Source organism: Phyllobates terribilis, unplaced genomic scaffold (genome assembly GCF_046119375.1).
Source record: "Phyllobates terribilis strain yellow unplaced genomic scaffold, ASM4611937v1 Scaffold_3__8_contigs__length_932513732, whole genome shotgun sequence".
Lineage (NCBI taxonomy): Eukaryota > Metazoa > Chordata > Amphibia > Anura > Dendrobatidae > Phyllobates > Phyllobates terribilis.
The window spans coordinates 780,227,844-780,240,359 of record NW_027362763.1 but is presented as its reverse complement, the minus strand read 5'-3'; the positions used below and the strand labels follow the sequence as shown (position 1 = coordinate 780,240,359).

The 12,516-nt window shown below is 42.5% G+C and overlaps 1 protein-coding gene across 6 annotated transcripts in view; it reads right to left on the bottom strand.

Annotated features, from left to right (window-relative positions):
- The window catches only part of RTN4 (reticulon 4), an 83,901-nt gene that overhangs the window by 34,918 nt on the left and 36,467 nt on the right, over positions 1-12,516 (bottom strand). For all 6 annotated transcript variants that reach the window (XM_073672292.1, XM_073672293.1, XM_073672294.1 and 3 more), the window contains 2 exons: positions 5,256-5,394; positions 2,429-2,498 (listed from right to left, as the gene is read on the bottom strand). In XM_073672292.1, coding sequence (XP_073528393.1) covers positions 2,429-2,498; positions 5,256-5,394 — 209 coding nt within the window. The remainder of the gene's footprint in view (positions 1-2,428; positions 2,499-5,255; positions 5,395-12,516) is intronic.

Below are 12,516 nucleotides of genomic sequence, written 5' to 3'. Positions count from 1 at the left end.
ATTGAAATTCAAAACATCCTGATCCTTTTTTAACCCCGGTAGATTAGTTGAAGGACCCTCATGCACATCATGTGGATGGTCAGTCCGGCCAATAATTTTGGTTTGGCTGACAGCTGAATGAGGTGTATGTGAGCCTTATCAAACGCTCCTGCCTGATCCCAACATAATGGTGCAATAAGAAGCTCCTCCGAGGCCGCGGTCAGCTGTAGCCAAATTTGCACAAGACGCGGAGAGGACAGCAACCGAACTACACTTATCCAGAAATGCTGGACTGTAGCAATGGCCACCGTGTAAGAGGTTATAAAGACTGGATGTGATCATCTACAGATCTTAACTGGAAACATTTTATTTAAGTAACAAAAGAGCTCAGGGAATAAACTTCATGGGCAGCAACCAACAGAATGTTTTTTAACAGGGAAAAATGCAAAGTACTACATCTGGGCAATAAAAATGAAAAAAGCATATACAGAATGGGAGGAATAGAGCTAAGCAACAGTACATGTGAAAAAGACTTAGGTATACTAATAGATCATAGACTGAACATGAGTCAACAGTGTGATGCAGCAGCAAAAAAGGCAAATACAATTCTGGGATGTATTAACAGAAGCATACAGTCTAGATCACGTGAAGTCATTATCGGTCTTTACTCCTCTTTGGTCAGACCTCATCTGGAATACTGTGTACAGTTTTGGGCACCACATTTTAAAAAAGACATCGACAAACTGGAGCAAGTTCAGAGAAGAGCGACCAGAATGGTGACTGGTCTGCAAACCATGTCCTATGAGGAACGGTTGCAGGATTTGGGAATGTTTAGCTTGCAAAAAAGAAGACTGAGAGGAGACTTAATAGCTGTCTACAAATATGTCAAGGGCTGTCACATTGTAGAAGGATCATCTTTATTCTCATTTGCACAAGGAAAGACTAGAAGCAACGGGATGAAACTAAATGGGAGGAGACACAGATTAGATATTAGAAAAAACTTTTTGACAGTTAGGGTGATTAATGAGTGGAACAGGCTGCCACGAGAGGTGGTGAGTTCCCCTTCAATGGACGTCTTCAAACAGAGGCTGGACAGACATCTGTCTGAGATGGTTTAGTGAATCCTACTTTGAGCAGGGGGTTGGACCAGATGACCCAGGAGGTCCCTTCCAACATTCTATGATTCTATGATTCATGTGGCCCATCATTCAGTATTGCATTACTTCGCGAAACCCTGCCATGATTAATATGGATATCCTAACTCCATTTTGTACAGCTGGTCATATGCTTCTGTTAATACAGGCGGGTATGCTGGTTCATGAATGGCCTTAAAAGGGAATCTGTCACCCCCTGGGAGTTATCAGACCGCTACTATGGGCATACAGGGTATAGTAAAGTAAATCTATGCTTACCTGTATGGCCCACAGAGGTCTGATTGCAGAGAAAAGTAGTTTTATCTTTTTGCTTTTCAACAGACTTTGCATCCGTGAGACACCAAGCAATGCCCGCCTATCTGATTATTATTCCCCTAAATCGCCTCCCATCAGCCTAGTTACCATTTTCCCTCCCTCCACTGCACGTCTCAGGGCGCTGTGACGTGCGCTTTCCTTCCTCACCTCCCGGCGCATGCACAAAGCGCGGCCCTTATAGACTGCTCTTTGTTTCCTCCTGGCCGGGTTTGTATGAGCACAGTGCCGCAGAAAACCTTGTTATGCACGGGGGAGTCACTGTGACTTCCGGCGCATAACAAGAAGGTTTTCTGCGGCACTGTGCTCATGTACAATGTAAAGCACGGACCACTATGATTCAGTGAAGGAGACCGCCATGTACAATGCAAAGCACGGACCACTATGATTCAGTGAAGGAGACCGCCATGTACAATGCAAAGCACGGACCCCACCATGATTCACTGTAGGAGACCAAGTTGCACAATGCGAAGCACGGACCACCATGATTCAATGTAGGAGACCGCCATGCACAATGCGAAAGGATTTTACAGCGACATCGCCAACAGTGAAGAAACCGAGAACAGAACAGATCATGGCGGCGTATACGGCTATGTAGGGCAAACTCTAATAAATGTGATTTAGATAAACAATTGAGCAAACTCCTGCACTACAATACTTCTAATTTGTACAGAAAATAAATAGACTAATAACATTAAATAAGAACAATAAGGTTGAATGCAGATATCCAGTCACAGCTCAGCATAGTGCATTAGACAGCTTGGGATCCCACCATATCCGGATGAATCGAGCAATCTATGGATGCTAAGGGGCTCAAGATTAAATTAATAAATTTAATAATTTCAAAAAAAATATAAAAATACACACGCTCTCCAGTGCACTATATCCTCCATAACGGTGTGTTTTGTTTTTTTTTTTTAAATAAAATCCGCTGATCTTTCAACAGTGACAATCATAGGAAAAATAAAAGCTGTCCTACTCACCCAGGATCAGTAAGGTCAATCCATTGAACAAGGCACCAATATAGGTGAATACCCACATCAGCACTGCAAACTGAACAGGAAACAGGTTAGCAACAAACTAGTAAGACTGCACCGTCATAAGAAAATCAAAGCACAATTATAAGAGATTTATCGTGACAGAGGCCGGCAAGCGTCATCTGTAGAACACTCGCTGCTGATCGGCCAAAAAGTATAGTGACCTTTAAGTAAAACCTGAGAAGATGATTGAACATGGGAGACCGTCTGCACAGTCACTTCCAGAGAGCAGCATAGGCCACGGCTGCATAGGGTTACATGGGATCTGCTAGGAATAGGACTGAAGTCTGCCACATGCCAACATGTCCTCAGGTTACAGGCCAAGGCAGACTGCCGTCCATCTCACTGCTGCTAGTCGCTATCGTCACAGATTATCCTGTTATATAAATTCCTCACAGTCATTAATGCTCCACATATACATTATGTAAGGTATACGGGCACCTAAACTACCTGAAAAGTATCCACAGAACCATATAGAAAAAGCAGAATCTCAACATGATCCTAAATGGTTTGGATTCAGAGGCTTTTACCAGTATCTGGGAATTGTCTGATGAACATCTGAGCCCCCGAGGTTTAACTGGTCCTCTGGATGCTGCCGATCTCTCCCACTCACAAAATACTGACAGGCGAGTACCGGGAGGCACAATGTCCCATGAATCTGAACCATAGGTGGACGAGATGGGGAAATCTGATCGGAAACTGTAGGGACTGACGTTAGTAATGACGGTCTCTGTACACCACCGTGCAATATGTTGGCATTATATGGGCAACACAACCTGGAGCAGTAATCCGAAGATGGACGTTGTAAATTCTCTGTAGCCCAAGAGTCGGTCTACATGGGTCTATAGATGGCAGCTGGTGATGCTAGGAGCACTTCTTGAACATTAAGGCTATGTTCACACTAGGTGTTTTTTCGGCAGCAAAACCTGAATTCTTGGCAGGAAAGCAGGTGGTTTTGGTGCGCTTTTCAGGATCCCAAAGTTTAGCTTTACTTCCACCACAGAAGCAAGAACACAGGTCACCAATGCAAGACATATGTGAAACCAGAATTACAAATGTAACTGTGGGGGGAGGTGAATTATTCAGGAATAGTTTTTCTAAGACATTGGCAGTGCATTGTGTTTGTAGGATACTATTTTCACACTATTGTCTGTCATGGAGTTGTTAAGATTGTTTAATTTCACACTTCCGTGGGCCACAGGTATTGTTCAATCTCACACCTAGCTCAACCACATCACTAATTTAACTAAAAACTGTCCTAATCCAAACTATCATCTCAGGTGACAGACAAGATGGTAAAAGCACAAAAATAAATGAGTTTCACATACTGCTGTACTTGCTTTTTTTTTTCACTAAAAAAAGCAGGAAAATCAGATAGCTATATTAACACAAAGCATTTTTTCACTACCTATTACTTTCAATGGGTGGAAAACGCTGAAAAAAAAAGCAGAACGAAGTGACATGCTCTATTGTGCATAAAAAACATGCAAAGTACAAAATACTGATGACACAAAAACCAATGTGTGCATGAGATTTCTGAAATAGACTCTGCTGGTACTGTAAAAAGCAGCTGAAAATTTTCAAGGGAAAAAAAATAAATAAAAATCTAGTGTGAACATAACCTAATAGGTTTCTCTTCACTTAGGAGCAGTCTGTTAAATGTGAAGGTTTCAGTTGTGCCACGTTGCTCGTAGAAGATCCAGGAGATGGACGTGATTTAAAGCTTTATTAAAAGATAAAATTGATGTATTTCAGGGTCACACTGAGCAGTTTGTCAGGATATTATACTATACACACATAGTCCACCTGGACCCCAGCAGAAGGTTGTCAGCAGCAGCTTTATGCATTTCCAAACAAGGAGGATGTTGGAGTTGTGTGCAGGCCACCAGACGATCAGGTGTGCAGGACACATATGGGGGCCAGCAAAATGTGAGACCATTCATCCTTACCCACAGCTACACTATTTGTTGCCCTATGGAGCACGCTGTCATTTATAGTGTTCTGTTCCCATGAGTGAAAGACTAAAATCTATAGGGAAAAAAAAAAAAAAAAATCAGTCTGTTCCCGGACACTTGGGACTGCAACAGTGCAAGACCACATTGACTATAATGGGGTCTGGCAGAGGTCCATCATGGGAGCTGTTACTTTACATGAAAAGCTAGTGCTGCGTTATTTTTTCAAGAAAATGTGATGGAATTTGTGATTGAGCCTTTCGCAGATATGAAAGTAGCTTTAAAAAGGGTAAAGATGTAGGATAACTTGTCCTTGAAGTGTTTAAATGACCTTCCATCTTTTTATTGAAGTGATTTCAATGAGCAATGTTATTGATACCCATTACATCTTTTACATGACGAACGGCTGCTGTTGTTTATTAGGTTGTGTTATGGTGTTAAAATGGAATTGTCTATGGGAGTGCTAGACCAGACAGCCAGAAGCGGAGCTCGCCTTTATCCAGCAGTCCAATAGACAATGAATGAAGCAAAGGTTGAGAATGTGGACCACTGTTTCATTCAGGATGGGGGATCGCAGAGCCTGGTTTTGGGTTATAGAGCCTCATTCCTGGAATCATTGGGTTCTCGGTGGTTTGATCCCCAGTGGTCACTAAATTATCCCTTATCCACAGTAACCTACTATATTGGGAATAACCCTTAATTGCTCTGCATCTAGATCGCTCTGTGACCGCACAGGGGAAACAGGAGAAATGTGATAGAACAGATTAATACTTTAGATAAACGTCTATCCACTCACTGCATGTTATTTGTGACACACGTACCTTCAGAGAGTCCACCAAATCCTCCACCAGGAAGAGGCGCCGCAGCTCCTTGATCGAGCAGTTGACGTGGGACAGGGCAATATTACAATACTTCTGGACCAGGTCTTCAGACACTGCGACATTGGAATCTAAATAAGCTCTACAGAAAAGCAGAGAACAGACCAGATCAGAGCCCAAAATCCAAGTACACTTCTCGCATGATAAACGATCACTTAAAAAATAAATAATGACACTATATATACACAGCTAACTAAGGCTGCCTGAGCGGCTAACAGGTGCCGTACACAATCGATGGTCGCCCATCTAGGTTCATATTGTATCAGCCTTGACACGTTTTAGGCTCTGCTCACATAACATCAGATAGATGCATCGCAGGTAATTCTTGAGTTCTACTTCTCACTTTGCGTGTTCGTTTGGATATCTGCACCGCTCTGGTCTCGTGTGACTCACTGCGGACTTCCTGACCAGCCCTCTTACCTCCCTACACACATCTAGCGCTTAATTTTTTTTTTTGCTTTGTATATTATTCTTTATACACAATAGACACAGGACATGAAACTTTCCGGAGACCAAAAACTTCTGAGATACTGGAGTGCAATGTCCACAGTCACTCAATGTCCGATTGCTTAAAGGGATCCTGCCAAGCAATTTGTGCTGTCCGAAAAACAGATTGCAACAAGGGAGCCTGTCCCTGATTCATGCCGACATGTTTACACATATGTAGCTTTAGTTGAGAACGGGTTCAGTACGGACCCGAAACACGTAGTCAAGACTACATGAAGCCACAACTACAAGTGTGGAACTACTTTATACAGCAGCGTGGTCAGCTACACATCAATCAACTTTTATATAGAAGAAGGACCACTTAGCCACAGACATGACGGCAGCAGCTTCTTCTATAACGGGCATTTATTGGTGTTGCGACATACACGACCCAACCAGGTGAGCATCGCTCTCTCCCCCTACCCACTCACAGCAAAACCTGGTGCGCTTTTTTTTTTCTTTTCCAAAAATAAAAAAAGGTATACTCACCCCAATGATCCCCTCGCCACTACTGCTCCAACACCACTCCGGATTGGTTTCTACTTCCTGACATGTGACCACTGCAGCCAATCACTGACTAACATGCCATCACAACACTCGATACCACCATGGTAAAAGTACACATAGCTAGTACCGTTTTACCGTGAAGCAAATACACAGAGTACATGAGCGTCTGTGGTGCGGATTTTAAATCCACAGAATGTCAATAAGTTTCCACTATTGTCAATGCATAAAGGGAGTTCTGCATTAAAATCCATAGTAAAACACATATATAACGTAGATTTAGTCATGGATTTGCTGCGAATCTGCATCTAAATCAGCAGCATAGTATCTGCATGTATTAGTATTGTTAATGCATTGCAGTAATTGACTTCCTGCTAATTGGGGAAACCATTTCCATCTCAAGCTCTTCTTGTTACCTACTCAAACTTCTACCCAACGCTCACAAGTCCTGAAGAACTCCGCTTTCATCACAAGAACAGAAAAGCCGCTCACAGATCTTCCGATGAATAAAGTGAGAAGCCATTAGGCGGTGATACAACATTACCAGCTTCCCTCTCCGCCATCATCCAGCTCGGGCTGTGAAGTAGGTTACCAAAAATAGCTGCCCTCTGTAAAATGAGAACGCTCCTTGGGACTCCGATCACTCACACCCTGCGATACACATTCAGTGCAAAAAAGCGTGGAGAATTAGCAGAATAAGGCTCTGCTCGCAGCTCATTATACGTTCCAAAAGCTCCTGATGTGCAAAACGTGTCCATGGGACCCCTCCAAGGACCCAGCGCATGTCAAAGGAGGTCCTTCTGAACAGGGTTTATTCAATGGACGTAGAGCTTTCACCATTAGTATGTATATTGGGATATGTTGAAGATCTGACTATTGAGGAGTACGGCCAAATTGCGGCGGCACGTATATTATATATGGCAAGCGAATTGATAGTCCAAAAATGGATAGCAGATCAGGAGCCTATGATATCAGAATATTGATAAAGTTAACTGGCTAGTACATTTGGAAAAAGGCATATAACTAAAAAGAGATGCTATCTCTAAATTTGACAAGCTAAAGGGGCTATGGATTGATGGCTCTGGTTTGACATCTAGGAAACTGAGGAGATTTCGCCTCGGCTTGCTTTGAGTTACCTTTATATGATGCCTCAAATTAAACTTCTTTGAAATTTAATTAAAATGTTCTTAGTACTTCCACAAGTTATATGTAATTGGATTGACTATTGTTACTATGTTCAAATATTTGTTCATCTAATTCTGCTGGTTTTGCAGAGCCAAGATGTATAAATAACTCATGTTTAATGCTTCTTAAGGTTGGGGGGTGGAGAACTGGGTTTCTCCAATGTTTGTTTTTTCCCTCTCTCCTTTGTGTAAATCTTTATAAATAAAAAAAAAAAAATCATTTGATTTATATATATTTATATACATACATACATACATACATACCTTCTGATGGTCTCCTTAGTGATGTGTCCTGGCTCCCGGCTCGCGATGGTGTAAAAGGGACCTTCCATGATGTCATTTAGTCATGTGACGGGTCACGCGACCGCTGATGTCCGCGGTCGCGTGACCTGTCACATGACTAAATGACGTCATGGAAGGTCCTTTTAGACCATCGCGAGCCGCCAGGGAGACCGGAGAAGGAGACCGGGGGCCATCAGTAGGTATTTTTTTTAATTTTACCATTTTTATTCTTTAACTTGGTCACACTATATAAAATCCATGCCGGTTGCATGGATTTATATAGTGTGACCAAGTTGTCAAGCACTTTCCAAGTGATGCTAAAATCATTTGGAAAGCGCTTGATAACCCGAATGCGAAATCACATGTGCAAAACCCGTGACAAACACTTCTACCTGGCTGAAAATACTCTTGTAGGGAGATGCAGAAACGCTCAGGAAAAATCCGGAGCATTTCTGCATCATGGGCACATAGCCTAAAGGAGGAGATTTCTATTAGACATGTGAACACAGCCTCAGTTTTACACACAAGGGTAGCTTCAATGAAACAAAATTTTAGTACAAAAATAATGCCAAATCATAAAGTTCTTGAGAAGCTTAAAAGGGGGTATTCCATTCAACTTCCACATCGGATGATTACGGGGGCCGGTAATGTCGGGTCCTATTGTAATGAAGGACAGATTAATGCGTCCCAGCAGATGACACCCGCATAAGTGATGTGACCGGACACGAGGCGGAAGTGAGCAGGGCCGGATGGGCCCTTTAGGATATAAGCTCAGTTAAACATTACTAGCACAGTAGGCTGAAATGCCAAAACAGGACAGTAGGGAGGACTACATTGAGCTAGCGGTGATATTTTCGGTACAGGGGGTGAGGATGGGTCAAGTTGTTAAGGCATTCCTGTTCTGGTGACCTTGAGGAGTCATATGGGCTTACCCTAAACTGTGCGGTATGTGGAGCATGTCTGCATAAGGGGAATCTGCTAGAGACGCACTGTGGGGGCAACTAAAAAAAGGGCATCAACGGCAGTGTCAGCGTCTATACACATAGCCGAAACTTAGATCTAATTGTACCACATAGATCATCTTAAAAAAAGGGGGGTTGCCCAGGATTAAAAGAATTAAAAAAATAAATATTTTCTCTTACCCACAGGAACATTTTTTGCCCATGCACTTAGCCTGGTAATCTATCAATTAAATGAATGAGGCAGATAAAGCCTGTGGACGAGAGAGACACTGGAGGGAGGATCAGCAGATCCAGGGGTTCCCTGCAAACTACCTGCAGCCAAACTGAAATCTGAAGGAACATTTTAGGATTATGTTAGACAATTTAGACATTTCTGGCATGAGGTCAGTAGGAATCTTATGTTGGCTTTTTGCCTATGCTGATAGAAATGGGGTGGGAGGGTCTCCAGGAAAAATCACTCTACATGGCATCAGCCTACGCGCCCTATTAATCACCACTAACTTTGCCCTAGTGAAAATCAGATGTAAAGCGTTACAGGCTCATTCAGTTGGCAGGAAATTAGATATATTTCTTAATATTGCTTAAGTGCAATTCCAAAAGCAGAAGAAGTTCCAGTAGGGGAAAGGCAATGGTCATGCAAGGCTCTGATTATCTGTATGTCAACATCCACTACTGGGGAAAAACATAGGAGACAAGACTACAGAATGGAGACACTAACCCTGTGACCTAAATATACTCGTATCATGGCTGGAAGAGGAAGATCAGCAGCTGCGGAGCTCAGTCCCACCATGTATAAATATATGGGGGGCTGAGGGTACGGCAAGTGACATCTTATGTAACATGAGCAATGCTCTTTGCATAATAATTATTAATAGCAATGGGGAGATTCAGTGTGTAGGCACATTAACAAATTACTTTAATTTTTAACCATGAATATAATACAACACTGCTTTAAGCAAAAATAAAATTGTGAATGGATGAAAATATATTATATATAAAAACGCATTAGCCGACGATGATGAATCTTGTAAGGTCCAAAAGGACTGAAACGCAGGGTCCCGGTGGCGTGTGGTCCCAGGTCAGTCCTGTATCTGTGATAAACCGTCACAATATCCACAGAGCACGGCCGGGTCTACATGACCAGGAACAGATCGCTACCTCTCATCACACCTGATGGGTTAGGTGGTTTCCAACACTCACAGAAAGAGGACACAACAGATAATTTCCTGTACTAATCAGACACAATATGTGACCTGAAGATTAGAATCATAAATAGGCCTGAGGCGCGGCTCCACAACACCCCACATGGGCGACTTTGCCCTTGGGTTAAAGTACAATGGTTCCTGCTTCACTAATGTATTGCACAAAGATGTCTGAGCTGCGATGTCACAGGATGTATAGGAATGAATGCATGAAACTCCTGAAACTGGCTACAAAACGTGACCGTAGAAACCAATCACAATGCAGCTTTTATTTCATATTCTGCTCTTGAACAATTAAAGCTGTGCTGTGATTGGTTGCTACAGGAAACCCATTTCTAAAGAGAGAAGTATAAAATTAAAGTTACTCTGATTGCACAGTTTCAGAAAACTCCACAATTTGTGTGGCTCAATGCAGATTGTAACTTTGGCTCCAACTGATGCACCACACCAAGGAAAAAAGTAATAGGCAGTGAATGGAAAAGGTTCATTCACTGTCTTCTGCAATGTGGCTCAGGAAGGGGAACAATTTTTCCCCAGACACGACCAATACTTGCCAGTGGCATTTGTAATTAAAGAAGTGTCCACTACTTTTACATTGATGGCCCATCCTTAGTATAGGTCAATGTCTGATTGGCCGGGGTCCTCCGGCCGGAAGTACTCACTTGTGGAGCTGGCTGTCTACTTGTAGTGGTCGCTGCAGGGTACTACACATCCACCTCCTATTCAAATCAAAATGAGGCAGATGTGTAGTACCCTGCGGCAGCCACTACAAGTAGACGGAGCAGCTCCACAAGTAAGTACTTCCAGCCGCTGTCATCGATAACAGCTGATCGGCGGGGTGTCGGGTGTTGGACCCCGGCCAATCTGACATTGATGACCAATCCTAAGGATGGGCCATCAATGTAAAAGTAGTGGACAACCTCTAACATTGGTGAAACTATAGCAAATAGAAAGCAAAAATCTCCCTATATTCTGTACACAAGTTTTTATTAACGCTATTATTTACCCTGATCTCTTTATCCATCCCGATTGGGTACGCCTTGTCGCAGTGGGACGGCTTTTACACTTTTTTGATCAAAATAGCATGCACTATTAATTTATATTTACTTTCTACAGGCATTTGCTCACTGTGTTTTTCTCTTAGGCTCCAATGTTATTAGTTACCCTTATCCCTTACAGCAGGATCAAACACAAACCACGAGCCAGGCGGCTAATGCTCCTAAAAAGATTACTGCAGGCAATGAAAGCAAATTACAGAGCTCATCATCTGTCACTGCAGCAACATTTTCTCTGGCATCTTGAGACATCCCATTGATCCCTTCTTTAATGCAGGAGGAATCTTCATTTACATTACACGACCCGCTAACAGGTTCTCTCTAATAGCCTGTTTACACAGACTGCCCGCATGCTCAGAACCATTCTTAAAGGGGTTTTCCATCTAACCTGAGCAGCGGTGGGAAGCTGGCCCTGGGAAGGGCGAGTACTGTATGATTGTTATTTCACATTACAGAAATCATCTGGGGTCCACGTTTAGAGAAGTGGAAAACCACTTTAAATACAATTACTCTGAGCACAGGATGTGATTGTTAAAAAAGACGTACTGCCGAGAACAGAGGATGATGTGCTGCCAAGAATGATTATTTTTAAGCAAGCTTAAAAATAAATTTCACCTGAATGAGCGTTTTGCTTGTTCATCGGGCGATTGGCAGTTTACACAGCCCGAGCCTTCCTACAAATGCTTGCTCCGGATAATTGGCCAGTATAAAGATATCTAAACATTCATCTACATTGCTCAAGGTTACGTCGTTGTTGAATAATGGCTTATCTAACAGATAACACATTTATAGCACAATTGGAAACCGTCCACGTGGAACATTTGAAAGATTCCATGCAAAAGTTTCATTGCTGCCTCATTACTAATAGCTATAACCTCAACCACACTATCTGCTTTAGGACGACCCAGCCACCAGAAATAGTACTTGTGACAGTTGAATAGTTTCAGAGGTTACCTTTTTCACCCCAAATGTTTCACTGCAGATTTACTAAAGAAAAAAATGTTCTGTGTTCTGCTTGGTGAATGACAGATTCCTAAAATACCATTGCTACAAGGTTTTTAGTTTTTTCATCCTGCTGCTGTGTAATAAAGTGCAGCACGAATAAGCTCAAGTGAATGGGACTGGCCGCTTGAAGGGCTGCCATTTAGGGAACCAACAATGGGGCATTGACATTGGCCCATAATCTGTCAGATTGTAAAGGCAAAGACCCATCATTCACAACGATCAACCATTTTATTCACAGTTCTCGCCCTCTAAACACTTGTCTGACATCGTTTGCTAGTCGCGAGTGAAGAACCAAAGCTCTGCAGTAGCTACTTCATTGATTTGGGGGGGGGGGGGGTCGTCCCAACCAAAGCACACCCCCTCTAAGCTCACCTAATGACATTTTTTTAACTGCCTTATAACAAGCATCATGAAGAGCCAACCAGTGGGATTTTTTTGGCCTTTCCTGATTCAGCAGTACATAGAGATTTTATGATTTTATAATTAGATAGATAGATAGATAGATATAAATATTACTTGATAAT